The sequence below is a fragment of the Myotis myotis genome, unplaced genomic scaffold (genome assembly GCF_014108235.1).
Source record: "Myotis myotis isolate mMyoMyo1 unplaced genomic scaffold, mMyoMyo1.p scaffold_m19_p_19, whole genome shotgun sequence".
Classification (NCBI taxonomy): domain Eukaryota; kingdom Metazoa; phylum Chordata; class Mammalia; order Chiroptera; family Vespertilionidae; genus Myotis; species Myotis myotis.
In genome coordinates, this window is record NW_023416323.1 from 14,982,606 (window position 1) to 15,001,244 (window position 18,639).

The 18,639-nt window shown below is 49.3% G+C and overlaps 1 protein-coding gene across 1 annotated transcript in view; it reads left to right on the forward strand.

Moving 5' to 3' along the window:
- Positions 1-9,381: 9,381 nt before the first annotated feature.
- The window catches only part of SLC7A5 (solute carrier family 7 member 5), a 37,968-nt gene continuing 28,710 nt past the window's right edge, over positions 9,382-18,639 (forward strand). Inside the window, exon 1 of the mRNA XM_036345077.1 lies at positions 9,382-10,016. Coding sequence (XP_036200970.1) covers positions 9,464-10,016 — 553 coding nt within the window. The 5' untranslated portion in view covers positions 9,382-9,463. The remainder of the gene's footprint in view (positions 10,017-18,639) is intronic.

The window sequence follows — 18,639 nt, forward strand, 5'->3', positions numbered from 1 at the left end:
GACGTTGCAGAGTGGCACTGAACTCTTGTTTCGTTACCATGCCGAGACTGAAGATTGCTTTTTCCTATCCGTAATCTCCAAAGCGTGGGAAGAAGAACTGGATGCTGGAAAGAACTCGGAGCTGTGAGTGTGTCTCTGAAAGGCTTTTGCAAAATGTCCAACAGGTGCTTTTGGACGTTCTCCTGATTCAACTTGTACCAACGCACTTTAGGAGGAAAGCCCTCCGTCATCACTCCTAGAAACCCTTGGATGTCAGTTTCTCATGGAACCGTTTCATGCTCATTTGCAGGAGGGCCTGGCAGAGGGTCTGGCCATCTGTTTCCCCTCTGAGGGGTGTTCTCCAGTGGTCCTCTGGCCTGTCTGATAATTATTGTGTAATCATGGGCTGCAAGTACCCCCCTTAGCAGCCAATCGAGACCCCTGTCGTGGCCTTATGAGTAGCTATTAATCTTTCTAATTCCTCTCTGAATTTTGTCAGATCTTCTGAGAGAGAAGTTAAGAGGATTTAAAAGATGGGCTGCCATCGAGGGCACATGTCTTCTTGGTGGTGGGGGCGGGGGTGCAGGATACATCCTCAAGGGACATTGCATATGAATAGCTGAAGCTGGTAAAGCCTGTTTATGAAGTCCTGGGAAACAGGAGAAATCAGAGGGGACAGCAGAGTGAGCCCTCTGCCCTTCCTGACTTTCAGCAATTATACAAATTACCAGGCCACCCATCAGCCTGGAGGTCAGGCCCGAGTGCCCTTTGTAAGTCTTGTAAAGAAAGGGAAGATAAAACAGGCAACTGGGCACTTAAGGGGTCTCATGGGGAAGGTAGGGGCTATTTAGGATGGAAGGACTGGGGAGCTGGAGTAAGGTGTGGAGGCGCATTTAGGCCAGAAGATCTTCTGGACCGCCAGGGACAAGGAGTTGTGGATAAAGGGGAGTACAGGAGGGAGGAAGAGAATGCACATGAGATTTGGTTTTTAATTTTTGCGCTGAATCTAACTTCTGCTCTTTTATTAAGGGACCTTTTAAGCCAGGTGTCATGCTTCTGTGTGTTCTCCTGTCACTCTGACTTTCCCGGAAGTACCAGCAAGGCAGCTGCTGGTTATGAGAATTTTCTGAAATTTGTTTTAAATATAGAAGTTTCTCCAATTCAAAATCTGCCCATTGATGAATAGGATCCTCATCAGTATATTTATTCCAATAGCGACTCATTTCAATAATCTTGTAATAGAAAGGCCCAGGGTTAACTTCCCAGGCTTAGGGTAAGTTTTATCAGGGACACTAAAGGCGCCCCGGAGTGGCTCATAGTGTAGCCTCCATGATCCGAAAATTCACTCCCAAAGAAAGTCAGAGAGAGCACAGGCCTTCGTTACATAGGCGGCAAGGGTGTGTAGTGGATAAGGTATCTCGGGTCACCCACAAAATGTGAGAAGCCTCTGGCCACAAACTGCTAATTTGTGGCACTGGGCAGGCTCTACTAAAATGAGATTTTTCCAGCACTAACAATTAACAAAGGTTTAGACAACACAGGCCCCTATGGCCTGGGATCCCTTATGACAAACTCCCCTGAGAGCTGGCACAGCTGGACAAAGAGACCTAGTCCACAGCCACCAGGTGCACCCTGTAAGTAGACCTTCTGGATGGTGAGACCAGAGAAAATATATTCACTGGTCACTAAGCCAAGGTCTTAGGACATAGAACAAAATGAAAGGAAAATCTCATTGGTTTTTATATTGGGACCCACAGCAAAGGTTGTCTGAAAGGCACCTGTCTGGAGAGAACTGCTTAACGCCCCGGCCTGCGAGGCCGGCTCGAACGACAGCTGACAGGGAGTCTCTGCCTGTGTTCTATTCCCATCGTAGTTCCTTCTGATGCCAAACAACCCAGACCCAGGGGAGACCATCTCTCGGAGTAAAGAATCAATAAAGAAAACCTTCATAAATATTTCCTGCCAATCTAAGTTTAGAAGAGAGAAAAAGGACTCTCCCCACTTCTAACTTCTATGGAACCCTGCAGAAAAAGACCAGAGGGGGTGACCAGGCAAACGAAAGCGACGCTCCCCTCCGCGGCAGACTTCCATGACCGCTCAGGATCAGCAGGCCCCGGAGCCAGCCAGGCTCGGCCCATTGCCGCGGCTGAGGAAACGTTCCTTTAGTTCTGCTGGCTGGTTGAATGAGTCAAACAACATACAGCAGATTAACAGGAGAAAATCAAGTTTTAATACGTGCACACAGGGAATTCACATAAGCATGAAAATTCCAAAGACAGTGAGGCAACATTGGGCATATACGAAATTTTGGACAATGGAGAAAAGGGAGGAAAGTGGTCTTAGATTTTAAGAGTGAGAATGGGCAGTTGACAGCTACTTGAGGAAGAGCTGAACACACATGGCAGGTAAACTTTCGCTAGGCAACTTGGAACCTTGGAGGTTTCCTGACTAACGCTAGGGTGAAAACGCCTAGGGCGACTGACTAGGTTCCCCTCCCGAAGCAGGTTTTCCTATCTGAATGGCTTTAAGAAAAGGGGGAGGTAAAAAACATTCTGCTTCAGTGTGTTGGGCTTTAACTGCTTTCAGTTTGAAATAATTCGCATGCCACGGTGGCACATTCTGGGAACACTTGCTCCCGACCCTCAACTATGCACCAACATCTGCTGGGAAACAGAACCTAATTTAGGATATTGCTAAGGGCGGTCCCACCTTTTCAAGCATGCAGACAGGAAAAACGAACAGCTGAGCACAATAAAAGCATGGCTTTTAAAAACAAATTTCCAGAAGAAAAAAAAGACACTTGCTACGTGAAAGGAACACAAACATTTCTCCCACATGGCTGAGAACAAACCTAGCAGGGCAGCCACACAATGGGGACAAGGGGGACAGGCTTCCACTTCAATGATTTATCAGGTACATACTTTCTGGGGAAAAGAATGAGTTCAAAGACCTAATAGGGCTATAAATACTCAGGCCATCACTCTTGAATTCTGCAGGGGGGTTAAAACCACAACCTTGAGCATCAAGAAAACTAATTCTGCAACAGCAAAGAATTGTCTACTCTCCTCCCTTTTCAACTCTCTACCACCTTGCTGCTCTATTGTGGGTGCTTACAAGGAGACAGAACAATGACACAGGTTAACCCAGTCGGAGAGGGCAAGCTGTGAACCTCTCTGTTCTGGTGCTCTGTGAGGTACTGTATCAGCCTTATCTCATTTAAACCTCAAGCAAGTACTATTACTTCCCATTGCACAGATGTGGAAGCTGAAGCACAGGTTGACACACCATCCACTGCTCAAGCTTCCTTCTAAAGCCAGGCCACTCGCCGTTCTGCACGCATTTAAGTAAGTGCAATTCTGAGTTAGCTGCAAAAGCAGGGTTACTGAGGAGTATGTGAAAGAAAATAAAGAAAAACCTCACTGCAAGCGGAGACCCCTGAACGGGGAGCTCTTACACAGGTACCACCCATCGCAACTAACTTTACAAACTGGGACAAGAAGCTTACTTCACATAAACAGGCTGGAGGAAGGAAGATTTTCTTCTTGCCCAGCAACAGCCCAGCCAATGAGAAACCACCGTACTCAGCTAATGAGAAGCAACCACCACCACCCTGAACTCTTGGTTTTCTCCAATGGACTTTTGCTCATACTCACCCCATCCAACTTCCTCCTTTTCCTCTATTAAAAAATGTTCCCCTTCTTTGTTCGGTGGGCTTGCCTGTGTTTTGCCATAGTTCGCATGTCCTGAATTGCATTCGTTATTCCCGAGTAAACTTGTTTTTGCTGGTAAAATAACTAGCTATTTTATTTTCAAGGTTGACCAGTGTAACATGGGGTGGGAGGCAAGGCTTTTAGTCTGTGTGAGAAAAAGTGATCCCACTGTCTATCAGAGCAAAGGGTCTGGCTGCAAGGCAGAAAATCACTCTAAACGTGTTTTGTAACTTTTATTTACCTACAGAAACAACGGGCTTGCTTTCAGTGAAACACACCTGGAGATGGCTTTTGTTTGGAATATTTGTGAAACTCAATCCACTTCTGCTGATTAAAGATTTCTAGGACTATTCAGCATCCCTTGGGCAAGGGGGCCAAACTTTTTTCTTTCCCAAGGCCAAAAACATCAGAGTTTGCCCCCACCCCCAAATAGCAGGCAGAGACGAAGCCAGATGACCAGGAGGGAGATTTTCCGTGGAGTCCTACTCTCCCTAAGGAAGAGTTGCAGACCAACGTGGAAATAATGTGCAGCTCGAATGGAAGGGGAGACAGACCATGAGGCTGCTCTTGTGTTCTGTGGGTAAATTTCCTTTCAGATTAACAATGTAAAGGGCGTATATACTCATAGAAATTTTATAAACAATAGGGAACTGTAAAAAGAAAAACATCTTACAATTAAGTCCTCACTTATCATCATCGTCAAAAGGTTCTGTGACTTGAAGCAAACCCAGTTTTATCTGAGGCTAGTTGATATAAACAAGACTTAAGTTCCTTAACTCATCAGTGCTATAAGGAAACAAAGTTATTGGAGGACCAGCTGTACGTAACCTCCCCTCCACCTGAAGATGGCTGCTGTTACCATTTTGATACATATTTAATCAATTCTGTATCCATTTTATAGACACTACTAGAGGCCAGGTGCACAAATTCATGGTCTGGTGGGGTCCGGCCAGCCCACCCTGATGGGGGCTGATGGGGGCTGATCCAGGCCAGGCCGGCCAGGGGGAGGGGCTGTGGGAGGTTGGCTGGCCGGCCCCACCCCCGATCAGGTGGGTTGGCCGGCCACAGTGCGCGTCACTGTGACTGGTTGTTCCGGTTGTTCCCGTTGCTTGGCTTTTATATATATAGATTACTACCACTAGTGGCTACTATTCATTGAGTTCTTTTGTGACACATGCTGTTCTAACTGCTTTCACATACTAGTTCATTTATAGTAGGTGCTACTATTCCCATTCAAAACAAGCAAACCAGGGCCCAAAGACGGGTAGGATTTGCCCAAGTTCCTTCAGCTGGTGTGCAGTGGGACCCAGGTGAGAGCTCAGAAAACCTCTCTCCAAGCCCATGGTTTATACTGCTGCCATAAAACCCCTCCCCATTTCCTCTCCTCCCAGTTTTATTGAGATATAATTGACATATAAAATTGTATTCGTTTAGCCCAGCCAGTGTGGCTCAGCAGTTGAGCTTCGACCCAGGAACCAAGAGGTTGAAGGTTTGATTCCTGGTCAGGGCACATGCCCAGTTTGTGGGCTTGATCCCCAGGAGGAATGCGTGCAGGAGGCAGCTGATTGATGATGTTCCTTTCTCATCAATGTTTCTGTCTCTCTATCCCTTTCCTTTCCTCTCTCTCTCAAAACCAATAAAAACATTTTTAAAACATGGTATTAGTTTAAGGTGTACAACCTAATGATTTCATATTTGTTTATATTGCAAAATGATCATCACAATAAGTGTAGTTACCATCTATCACTTCACAGTTACCTTTTTTTTCTTGTAATGAGAACTTTTTTTTTAAAATATATTTTGATTTTTCACAGAGAGTAAGGGAAAGGGATAGAGAGTTAGAACATCGATGAGAGAGAGAAACATCGATCAGCTGCCTCCTGCACACTCCCTCCTGGGGATGTGCCCGCAACCAAGGTACATGCCCTCGACCGGAATCGAACCCGGGACCCTTCAGTCTGCAGGCCAACTCTCTATCCATTGAGCCAAACCAGTCAGGGCTTGTAATGAGAAATTTTAAGATATGAGAATTTTTAAGATATACCCTCTTTGCCGAAACCGGTTTGGCTCAGTGGATAGAGCGTCGGCCTGCGGACTGAAAGGTCCCAGGTTCGATTCCGGTCGAGGGCATGTACCTTGGTTGCGGGCACATCCCCAACAGGAGGTATGCAGGAGGCAGCTGATCGATGTTTCTCTCTCATCAATGTTTCTGGCTCTCTATCCCTCTTCCTTCCTCTCTGTAAAAAATCAATAAAATATATATTTTAAAAAAAAATGATATACCCTCTTAGCAACTTTCAACATACACTACAGTATTGCCAACAGTACAGTCACCACGCTGTACATTATATCCCAGCGCTTATTTATCTTGTAACTGGGAGTTTGTACCTTTTGACCACCTTCACCATTTTCCCCACTCCCCATTTTCTATAGCCCACGTTTTGCCATCAGGAAACTGAAGTTCCCTGAAGGTTTGGAGATAACAGTTGAGAGTTCAGCTCTAGCTGGTTTGGCTCAGTAGATAGAGCGTCGGCCTACCGACTGAAGGGTCATGGGTTCGATTCTGATTAAGGGCATGTACCTCGGTTGCAGGCTCAATCTGATCCCCAGCCCTGGTCGGGGCTCATGTGCGAGGCAACCAATCCATCTGTCTCTCTCACATCACTGTTTCTCTTTCTCTGTCTCTTCCTCTCCCTTCCACTGTCTCTAAAAATCAATGGAAAAATATGCCGGGGTGGAAATTGACAAAACAAACAAACAAATATATCAAATGATTTATTTTTAATAAATTTTTAAAAATTAAAAAAAAAAAGAGTTCAGAAAGTGGGCAGAAAAAGCTTGCAGGGCAGCTACTACATTGGCCTAACCTCCAACCTGTCTCCTGGCAAGTGGAGGGCCTGTGACAGGTTCTTTTCTCCTCAGGCGGCCCCAAAGCCTCTAAGACTCCAAACGGAGAGAGGCTTCCTCAGGGGGTTATAACCTACAGCAGATGCAGGTCTGCCTGACCGAGTGCCATGACGTTTTCCTCCAGGGCAGTTCAGCTTCTCCAAAACCAATCCTTCCTGTTCCAAGAGGAAACGTTCCTCCCCAGAAGGCCAAGTCACACCTGAGAAAGAGGAACGGCTTGCTCCTACAAAACGGCAGCTTCCCAGATCTCAGAAATGCACTGGGGGCCCCAGCTCAGCCAGAGCACCAAGTGGGGCCTTGGAGAGTTACACCCCATTGTTTCATTCATGATCTATCACGAACATAGTTTTCCAGCAAAGATGATTTTTAATGATCATACTGTATCTCACCATGCGGATATAGCAACACTTACCAAACCAAATCCGTTTGGCTTATATCCATTATTGACTATTTTAAAGTTGTAATAAGCAACCATGTGCATAGCCAAAACACAGAACACCCTTTATTTCCTTAGAGAAATTCCTAAAAGTGAAATTACTGGCTAGACAGGATACACGATTTTAAGGCTTTTGATGGAAACTCTCAAACTTCCCCCTACAGAGATGTTCAAGATATTTTCCCCTTTAGCCTCGGTGAGAATGAATGACATGATTTTCAATAAATTACTGACTAGTGTATGAACAAAAAGCTCCTCAATGATTCGTCCAGTAGATGGCACTTGTTGCTAAGATTTTAAGTCTCGGATTTCAGGCAAGGCTCTCAGTACTAGATTCAATTTGCATCAGTAAAATCAGATACATATTAAAGCAAATTTGCAGAAGGAAATCTAGGATGTTATATAAAAACCAATCAACAGTGGGATCTTGGGGTCCTGTGAGACCTTAAAAACACTCTGGAATGTTGTCACTCTTCCAGCTATTAAAATCTCCTGCAACTTCCCAAGAACCCCGCAGGGACCAACATTTAAGGTGCACATGCATTCTCTCCACTTTCCCTGTTAATTTTTACTCCAGGAAAGCAGGATTGGGCCATCCTGGTTCCTTCTGACCGGCTTTCTGGGCCCTTAGCTTACCACTTCCATGTGTGATTACTGATTGCTTCTCTCTGTTGCTGGAGGTGGCATTCACTGGAGCCCAGTGCAGTGGCCCCTGCAGGTGTCAGCCGCATGAAGCCAGGCAGAGGTCTTGGGACCTGGCCTTAGAGCTTTGCCAAATGGTGCCCTTCCTTTTGAAACCAAAATCCATCCTGAGATTTTCAAATCTTAGCTGCTATAAATGACAAAAATTTAACAATAGTCTGGAGGTGAATAAGTCACAGGAAGAAAGAAGGGTGGCAGAATGACTAAAAGTACACATAGAAGGATGGAGTTCCAGCTCACTTACTGGTCAAAATTAAATCACTCCACTAAGTCTGTTTCCTCATCTACAAAATAGCTGTAATGATAGCACCTACTCTATTAAGCAAGAATTTGCATTCCAAGGGCTCAGCACAGTGCCTGGTACCCAATAAGGACTCTAAGTTTGCTTGGCCATTGCAACCTCGCCTCCTGCCAAGCAGCACCCTCTGAAGGAACAGTGGAAAGAACAAGAATGAAGAGATTGTTTTTTTTATTATCCCAAGCCACCCATTTAGACAACATCTTGCAAGTTAATATTTGTGTTGTGTGACCCCCCCCCCCTCAATAGTTCACTCGGCTCTAACACTGCAGATGAATAACTGGCATGCTGGGGGGGGGGGGGGGCGGGGAAGGTCCAGAATGACATGCCTTGGCTAAACTCCCCCAGAAGGGACTCAAGTTCTTTTCCAGTTCACAGTCAATTTAATCAGCAAGTACTTCGTTTTTGCTCCCAGGCCTGGAGTGACCAGTCATCCTGCACTCCCTCTGACTTCTGACCTTGCTCTGGCTATCGGCAGCCCTTCTTACCTAAGATGCCTCTTGCGTTCTTCAAGAATAGCAGGATAAAGCCCCTTCACCTGCAGTCCGCCTTTAACTTCGTTGAATTTCCAACCGAGATTTGGGGTACAGTTTTCAGGGTGCTTCTTCGGGAATCCCCCATTTTGTTCATTTAACTGAGCTTATGCAAATATCAGGTTTCCCAAAACTTGTGTCACTGCTTTTCAAAATTGTATGCCCTGAACACTGTTCTTTGGCACGGAGATTCCTGTTGGGACAAAATGGGAATTTCTTCTGCTCACTCGGCCCAGTGATTCAGTACCCAGAAGCCCAGCTGGACCATGAGCTTCTCCCAGGAGGGGCCGTTTCGATCCTCTTCATACCCGGATGAGCAGACTGCGGGGACTCTATTTCCGCAGCCCATCGGGGACAGAAACCCGCGCCCCACCGGGCCTGGACGCTCTGCGGGAGCAGGCAGGCCTCCTCTGAGCCCCAGTGTCCCCCTAAAGCCCACCCTTCCTAGCTTTGGCCTCAGGCCCGCCCGACGACACCGCCTGCTTCCAGCCTGGGGCAAAGGTGGGTCGCCCGACCACCGAGTCGCGTTTGGGCCACGTGGGCGGCGGGGTCCAGGCCCGGACAAAGCGGGAACTCCCCCGGAGGGCGAGGGGCGGGGCCGGGCGAGGCGGACGGGACGGGAAGTGGTCGGCCGATTGCACCTGGGCGGAGGGGAAGGCGGGGCCTGGTGTGCGGGCTGCGGTGCTAGCGGCGCGGGGCGGTGCCGGCTTAAGGCAGGTATTAGAGGCGGTGCGGGCGGGGAGGGGGGCCGGAGGTGGGGCGGGGACGGTGGCGGGGCCAGGAGGCGGAGACAGGGCGGGGCCTGGCTTAGAAAGAGCGGCGGCGGAGGAGGAGGGCGGCTCTTCTCCGGTCCGCAGCGCGCACCTCGTGTCTGCCCGACCCGCGGCGCGGCAGCAGCATGGCGGGCGCGGGCCCCAAGCGGCGCTCGTCGTCGGCCCGTGCGGCGGCCGCCGAGGAGGAGGAGCTGCAGGCTCGCGAGCGGATGCTGGCGGCGAAGCGCGCGGAGGGCGCGGGGGGCGAGGGGGGCGACGGGGGCGAGGGTGTGGCCCTGCAGCGCAACATCACGCTGCTCAACGGCGTGGCCATCATCGTGGGCACCATCATCGGCTCGGGCATCTTCGTGACACCCACTGGTGTGCTCAAGGAGGCGGGCTCGCCCGGGCTGGCGCTGGTGATCTGGGCCGTTTGCGGCGTCTTCTCTATCGTGGGCGCGCTCTGTTACGCCGAACTGGGCACCACCATCTCCAAGTCGGGCGGGGACTATGCCTATATGCTCGAGGTCTACGGCTCGCTGCCCGCCTTCCTCAAGCTCTGGATCGAGCTGCTCATCATCCGACCCTCCTCGCAGTACATCGTGGCGCTGGTCTTCGCCACCTACCTTCTCAAACCGCTCTTCCCTACCTGCCCGGTGCCCGATGAGGCCGCCAAGCTCGTGGCCTGCCTCTGCGTGCGTGAGTATCACCGCGGGACCCGCCTGGGTGGGGTGGGGGGACCCCGGGCCATTTGGAATCCCCAGGCCATCGCTGCGGTTCTAGGCTAAGGTCTGGAACCCACGTGCGTCTCATTCATTCGTTTACACATCACCTTGGGAATTCCGCAGTGACAGACAGCGTGGTTCTTGCACCCTGCCGCTTGTGGGCGGCCCGCTTCCCCACCTGGTCCATTCAGATCCGGTGGAGCTGAGCAATATCCCCTTTCTCTGGGGAGGCACCCACGTGGAGGGAAACGAGAATTTCCTGCTTGCTGTTTGAGCTCCCCAGTGCTGTTTATGGAGACAAATTGTGGTTTAAAAAAAATTCACTCGTAGCTCCTTCCCAGACCAGCTTATTAGGAATCAGCAGAGGCTAACTCATACAAAAAACATAGTGATAAAATTCTGTGTAGGCAGCAGTGTCTGAATCCCCTGAAGATTACCATAAGTAGTACAAGAAGGGTGCTTGGCTGAAAATTAAATTTGGGTGCGGGGACTCCAAGTTGTGCTGACAGTCAATGGCCATAGTCCTAAGTTGGTGGGCACTTGGTGCTAGTATATTGGTAGACCTGGTCCTAGTATGTTGGGGGACACACTGTTAGTATATTGGTGAGCAAGGGCCAGGAGTGTCGGTTTTAAATTTGTTATACAAAATTTCCTGGGGACCAGAGACCAAAGAAAGGCTGACAACATCATTACATTGAGAACGTACATAGGAGGCACATCTTGGGCGTTGGCAAGACGACATAGCTATCATCTCCGCCATGTGGCAGGTGCTAAAGAATTACATAGGACAGGGCAGGGTGGAAAGGGGTACTGGGGTATGACCTGCCCTGATAAGGGGGAAACACCTTATTACATACTTGCCCAGGGCAGAGCAAGGGCCGGTTCCAGGAACCAGCACATTTGGAACATAGGGAAGGGATCCGAGGGTCTATGAGGGGATTTATTGGGAAGTAATCTCTGTTCTCCCCAGATCTAGCTGGATCTAGCATGAAGGTCCGGCATCAGTCAGGCCACGGTCCCCTTCATGGAATAGTCTCTCTTCCACACTATAGTGTTAGTATGTTGATGGGTATAGTCCTGGTAGGTTGGGAGGCATGTTCCTGGTATGTTCTTCACCTAAGAGTAAACCAGGCTGGAGAAAATTACTGCTTTACAAAAAACAGTTTTCTTACGGGATTTCCAAAAAAATTAATTTATACCAAATGTAATGTGATTTTTCTTAAAGGCCATTGGCAGTTTTTCCGCCTACCTATTGGCCAACCTCTAGGGAGGCTTGCAAATGGAAGTGTCCTGCTTTCAGAGTTGCCACCTTGAGCATTTGCCCAAATCTCAGTCGTGCATATAAGTACAGAGATGGCAGGGTACATTCCTGGTTTCAGATCCGAGCCGTGAAACTCAGGGACTGTGCTGTTACTTGAAGTGGCTTCTGCCTGGCCATGCCTGCTGGTCTTACTGGGCTTGTAGCGCCTGTGGACCGAGTTTCCTGCCGGTGTCACTGTGTCACGGGGGCAGGTATTTTAGAACTCTGAGACATGCTCCGGAACGTGGCGAGTCCTGAAGGCAGAGCTCAGTGCAGCTCTGTTTGGCTGCTGGGATCACCTGCTTTCCTGAGAACCTGAACAGGCAGGCAGTCACATGGAGGCGAAGGGACAGTATTTGCCTTATTAATGTAAAAAAAACCATTGAAACCTGTAAAGAATTTTGTGAGTTTATTTGAGCCAAACTGTCAACATATGCCAGGAAGCAGAACCTCAACGAATTGAGATAATGCTCTGGAGAATGGCGGGTTATATCTGTATTTACACATTGCAATCAAAGGAAAGGGATGTAGGTGGGTTACATGAAATTCATTGGTGATAGATTAAGGAGGTGGGATAAAGCAAAGCGGGGAAACCTCTGGGGTAGGGTCAAAAGTGAAAAGACGGACATGTGCTTCTTTTACACAGATGGATACAGGATAGTTTTACATAATTAACAGCTGACAATTAACTTGATACCAATAACAATGAGGGCATGTCCTGTGCCCTGAGGGGTCCGGAAAAAAGGGAAGTTACAAGCTACCAGTATGTTTCGAAGATATGTTATCTTAGAGGCAAAAAGACAAATGGGCTCAGTAAAGATCTAAGTTGATCTTTGTCAGGGAAAATACTGGCCTAGGACATGACAGCCCACTACAACCTGTTTGTAGTTAAATATTTAATTTTCAGACCATCTTTTGTGGTTACTTTAGGTCTCTGAGTTTGCAAGACTGCCATGCAGGCCTCCCCTGAGCTTGTCAGGTTACAGGGGTGGGCAAACTTTTTGACTCGAGGGCCACAATGGGTTCTTAAACTGGACCGGAGGGCCGGAACAAAAGCAAAGCATGGATGGAGTGTTTGTTTGAACTAATATAAATTCAAAGTAAACATCATTACATAAAAGGGTACGGTCTTTTTTTCCAATAGTTTTATTCATTTCAAATGGGCCGGATCCGGCCCGCGGGCCGTAGTTTGCCCATGGCTGGGTTAGCATGTGGCCCCTTTTGTTCACAGTCTTTTAGGAGCAGGGGGTCTCAATGATATGAATCTCAGCTTTAAAAACTTTGGTCTAAATCTAGGAATAGTCAGCAATAGTCTATGTGCCTGAGAACAGGAAAGCCTCTGGCTTCTGGTGGACTTTGAGATGAGGGTTTTATGGGGTGATGCATTGGACTGGCTAAGGAAAAGCCCCTCTAAAGCAGTGGTTCTCAACCTTCCTAATGCTGCAACCCTTTAATACAGTTCCTCATGTTGTGGTAACCCCCCAACCATAAAATTATTTTCGTTGCTACTTCATAACTGTAATTTTGCTACTGTTATGAATCGGAATGTAAATATCTGATATGCAGGATGTATTTTCATTGTTACAAATTGAACATAATTAAAGCATAGTGATTAATCACAAAAACAATATATAATTATATATGTGTTTTCCGATGGTCTTAGGCGACCCCTGTGAAAGGGTCGTTCGACCCCCAAAGGGGTCACGACCCACAGGTTAAGAACCGCTGCTCTAAAGGCAAGATAAGCCCTAGCTGGTTTGGCTCAGTGGAGAGTGTCATGGCCTATGGACTGAAGGGCCCGGGGTTTGATTCCCTTCAAGGGCTCGTGCCCGGATTGTGGGCTCGATCCCCAGTAGGGGGCGTGCAGGAGGCAGCCAATCAATGATTCTCTCTCATCGATGTTTCTATCTCTCTCTCCCTTCCTCTCAAATCAATAAAAATATATTGAAGGCAGGATGCCTTTGTTGGGTTGTTTGGTCATTAGGAGAAGTTTAATTGTCCAATTTTCATTGCTAGATACGATATGTTTGGGCCCAGGATGTACATAATGAAATAGATGGTATCGTTAAAGGGCCCCCTTTCTAGTCTTTAAAAATGGATCCCTTACTTTCTTAAACTTTTGGGTTTACATAGGTAAATCCTCAGATTCTAGTGGGCTGCCGTGGATACGCTCTGGCCAGTGCTCCAGCTCCCTTCTGTTCTGGCATTGCGGGCCTAGTGGAGTAGGTCGTGCCAGTAGCACCCCTTCCCCTAAGAGTGAGGGTGACCTTTCCATGTATTGATCAGCTTTCGTAGCCCTTTTTTTTGGAACCTCCTGTATGAATGTGATACGTGTGTGTGTGTGTGTGTGTGTGTGTGTGGCTTTTTCTGATGCAAAGAGGAGTTTCAGTGTCACAGAGGGATGTACTGCCTGCAAGAGCAAGGGCTAGTCTAGAGCCTTACTTGGCGGGGATAGGAACATGGCTTGTCCAAGGCTGACAGCCTACTGACGGGCCTGGCTGTTCTCACCTAGGACAGTTAAACAGCAGTTCCGGGACATCTCTGATCTGGAACAATGCTGTCACAGAAAGAATGTCTCCATTTTAGAAAAAGACTTCAGTTCTCAACCCAATGACCCTTTCGTGCTGATGTCAGCATAACAAAAAGTGTCTCTCAGGCCACAAATAAAGGAGGGGGGGCGAGTCTGTGCTGTGAATATTTTCTCCTTTTTTTTGTTGCTGGTAAAATGGATGTTTAGCACAATTTTAAAACATACAGAGGCCATCAAGTGTGCTGATGTTGCTAAGGGTGTGAAAGTGCTCATAAAACACCGATCACAGGAATTGAAGAGGTAGAAAAACTGTTGTTGGTTTGGATAAAGGAAAAGCAGTCAGCCAGTGGTGACCGCATTTCCGAGGCAGTGATAAGGGAAAAAGCAAGGATGCTGCACCCCTGGAATGAATGCTGGAAGTGATTAGTTCAAGGCTAGAAGGGTGTGGTCGATAAATTTAAGAAGTGTTTGTTTACAGATTAAACAGCACATTAGACATGTACTGTATATAAGAAAGGTTAAAACAGGGAATCATGGGTCTGGAACGAATTAACTCAATTTACATTATTTCTAATGGAAAGAAATGGTTCGGTTTTCGAACAAATTGCTTCTCAAACAGCCTTCCGGAGCGCATTAAGTTTGAGAACCGAGGTTCCACTATACAGTGAAAGGTCATGGTTGTTCAAGAAGGGGACTTCTGAGAAGGCAGTGAAAGTTCCCACAGGAAAGCCACAGAGTTCCTGAGTGCTCTTTAATTATTGCAGAAAAACTGGGTTCTAACTCTTTCTTGGTGACCATGTGGAATTTGATATAAGACTGGGTTTACGTGGGTTATTTACTGCTTAATGAAAACTTGTTAGTGGCTGCTGAAATCAGATGAGTCTGGGTTCTGTGTGTGTGACGGAGTCACTCAGGCTGGAGCTGAGTTCTTGCCAGCTGGGTTTGCTTGGGCAGTTTATCCTCCCTTCCTGGGCCACTGTCTTGTAAAACGTCTGGAGCGGCCTGGCTGGGGGCTCACGAGGGCCGGCCAAGGACAAGGACAGGGTCTTGTATGTGAGAGCAGCTGTGGTTCAGAGACACAGTGGTGGCCTCATTGGTCCTTTATCTCAGGGGAGGTGCTCTCAGAAGAAGGGATCTGAACAGGTCCCCTTCTTCGTATGCTGAATTATGAAAGAGACTTGGAGCCTATCTGAGTCTGGTCACTCCTACCCAGGACGTGTAGCTGTCAGGGACGTGGCCGCAGCAGACCACTGGTTGCCTACCCTCCTCTCTCCCTCTCCTAGTTGGGTGAGGGTAGGACCGTGCCCACTGGGACAGCCCCCACACTTGGACTTGCTGGTTACTTGCGGGACTTAGATTGGTCTACTGGTGGCTGAGAATGGGACTCTGGGTCACTGGGTCCCCTTCCTGCATGGTGGCCACTCTTGAGGTCTGAAGAGCACGTTCTGCCTTCTCATGGAGACAGACAATTGGCCAGGGCTCCCCTAGACTGAGTTAGGCCCCCACCATGACCCTGACTTGGGCAGACACACATGTGGGGGTGGGGCATGCTCAGCTGTGGGTCCTCTGGGACCTCTGGCCTGCAATATTTTCCACCTGGTGTCAGATAAAGAGCCTATGCTGTGCGTGTGGACAGACCTGGGTTCTGTTTTGAGGAATTCCCTGGGAACGCCAAGCCTCAATTTGCACATATGTGAAGTAGGGATTTGTCACAGCTCTGCCTGGGTGTTTTTGAGGACTCTAGGCCATGGTGTATTTAACGATGGCACATGGGGACCGGGTTACACTGTGGCTGTGACTTACTCTCCACACTGCCCTCTGTCACCTATAACATCTTGGACTGCCCTAGAACTTGCTCTTCTCTGGTTTAGGGAAAAGAAGGAAGAGAGAGGATGGCCCGGCTGGTGTGGTTCAGCGGTTGAGCGTCGACCTATGAACCAGGAGGTTACAGGCTCAATTCCTGGTCAGGGCACATGTCAGGATTTCAGGCTCAATTCCCAGTAGGGGGCATGCAAGAGGCAGCCAAGGAATAATTCTCTCTCGTCATTGATGTTTTTATCTCTCCCTCTCCCTCTCCCTCTGCAATCAATAAAAATATATTTTAAAAAAAGAAGAAGAAGAAGAGAAGGAGAGGGTGGAGAGAAGGAAAAAGCCCAGAGCTTGGCGGCAGCGGCGGCGGCGGTGGCGGCGGTGGTGGTGTCGGTGGTAAATGCTAACCTGCTGTCAGCTCCTCCAGGTCGGGGTGAAGGGCAAAGATGAAGTGTAGGTTTGGTATCTGTGGGGTGAGCCATGGCCAGCTGACTTGCAGGTAAGTTGGTCAGTTGGCGTGATGACCAGAGTGGGGAGGGCAGACCATAACAGCACCTTCCATCCCCCAGTCTTCTGGCTGCCTGGCTCGTTTCCATCAGTGCCTGCCGGACAGTGACCCTGCTTCTGGGGGTGTGGGAACCCCTACAATGTGTCTAATACTGTGTCCCTAGGACTCCAGCCAGGCCTGTCACAGTGAGGCCTGGTTCAGGGTGACTGGCCGCCTGCCAGTTGCCAGGGTTAAGCTCCTTGATGTGTGAAGCAAAGGCTTCTGGGTGTTTCAAAGGAGCTGGTGATCCTAGAATCGCAAGCTGTGAGCTCAGTGCAGACGACAGCCTAGTAATTAGCCCTGAAATCCGACCAGCCCGCCAGACATGAAAGTGGTCTGGCCACGGGAGCTAGTCTGGTCCAGTCAGGACTGGGGCCAAATTCTGTGTGGTCCTTCACAGAAGCATTGACCCCAGGGAGGTGGGAGATGCCAGCGAATATTTCTCACCCTTTTCCCTGGGTCACAGCCCCTTTGATAATCCCATGGAATGCGCAGGCTCTGCACAGAAATCGGTACCAGGCATGTTCACTGCAAACTGCGTGGCCCTAGGGCCGTGGTCGGCAAACTGCGGCTCGCGAGCCACATGTGGCTCTTTGGCCCCTTAAGTGTGGCTCTTCCACAAAATACCGACTTCTGCACATGGGCCACGAAGTTTCAATCACACTGTACATGCGCTCCCGCACGTGGTATTTTGTGGAAGAGCCACACTCAAGGGGCCAAAGAGCCGCATGTGGCTCGCGAGCTGCGGTTTGCCGACCACAGCCTTAGGGTGTTCAGGTCCCCTAAGGCCCTGGCCCAGGTTGGAAGCCACCCCTACCCCCGAGAGGGGCCCTGATCAGGGCAGAAACAGATCCGACATTTTCTAGCTGGTGCCCTTGGATTCCCTCTTCCCATATGCTCTGCACCTCAGCCTGTGTAATCAGTGTTGTCATTCCCATTTTTATGGCTGGGGAAACTGAGGCAGGGGTGGGCTGGGAATGCTGTGCACCCTCCTTCACATTGAACTGCCTTTTGTTCTCAGTGTGGGTGGTCACATGACTGAGTCTATGGCAGTGAGGGTGGCAGGCACCAGGGATCAGGAATGCTGTAAGATCCCACATCCAGGTATCTGGTTGGCCGGGGCAAGGACATGCGGATCTGAGGTTCCTTATATCCTGGATTCCTGGGAAGTGCTTTCTCCCCTGTCTATGGGGCACCACACATCTTAAATACTTCTCATCTTTCTATCAAAATCACCTTGTAAACGAGCTTCTAGGGCAGGGTGGGCCAATAGCCACCCTGTGGGTACCAGCTGCCCAGCAGCCATAAGTCCTGTCCTGTGGCCACAGATTGGCCTCCAGTTCCTGTCCCCTCCTTCCATGATTCACAGCACATGCTGGGGACTGTTGGGGTGGGGCATGTGATTCTACACCCCTAGTCGGTGTCACCTTCCAGGCTCTTGTCTGGATTATGGTCAGGGGAGTTGCCCAGAATGCACCTGTTCCCACCCCGGACTTTGCTTCATCCTGTCCCCACCAACAGGACTGCTGCCCAGTCCAGCAGCTTTTTGGCTCTGATGGTTGGGGTCCCATCTACGTCATGGCAGGAGGACCCCACCCAGCTCTGTTCTCCATCCAGGCAGGATGCTGGATTCTTGCTCTGGCTCTGGAGAGTGAGCTATGCCATGCAGGACATTTCTGGAGGTCGAGCCCGCCCCTCTCCCCAGTGGATTTTGCCCGCTATGTGAAGAATTAGCACTGACTTCCCATTTGGGCTCTGGGAGCATGATACACGCAACTTGATCTGTGCTCTGAGTCGCTCTGACCTTGGTTGCTGGCTGACATCTGTCGCTGCTGAGACCTGATCATCTGTAAGTCACTCAGAGTAGCCGATACCGAACTGAGGCCACTCCTCAGCAGACGTGAGCCCCGTGGCCCACTGTGACCCTGTGGCCAGCCCAGCCCTTTGTCCCCTCCATGTGAGTTGCCCAAGACCAGCACAGGATTCAGCCCCCAGCACTCACATGGGTGCGGGGCTGTCTTCATCTGCTTCCCTTCTGGGGCACCCTGTCAGCCTGATCAGCTGGAAGGCCAGGGCCTCTGCAGAAGGCCTAAATGGGGTCCTGGCTTTGTCCTCGAGGTAAATGGGAGCATTGTGAGTGTCCTGCAGTGGTTGAGGGAGGGGCTTCTCTGCAGTGAGCCCGACCCAGAACACGAGGGAGGCGGCTCTCGGTCTTCACTGTTATCTAGGATGTCAGTGCTCAGGAAGTCCAGTGCTGTCAGCTCCATATGAAGACCCTGTACTGGGGTGTTGGGCCGAGGTCTATGGAGCAGAATAGGGACTGGGCCCTGTCCTGGAGTGGCCTAGCCCAGTAAGAGGGAGACACATGGAAGCACATGTTCTATAGCTCATTCAGGCCCTGTATCTAAAAG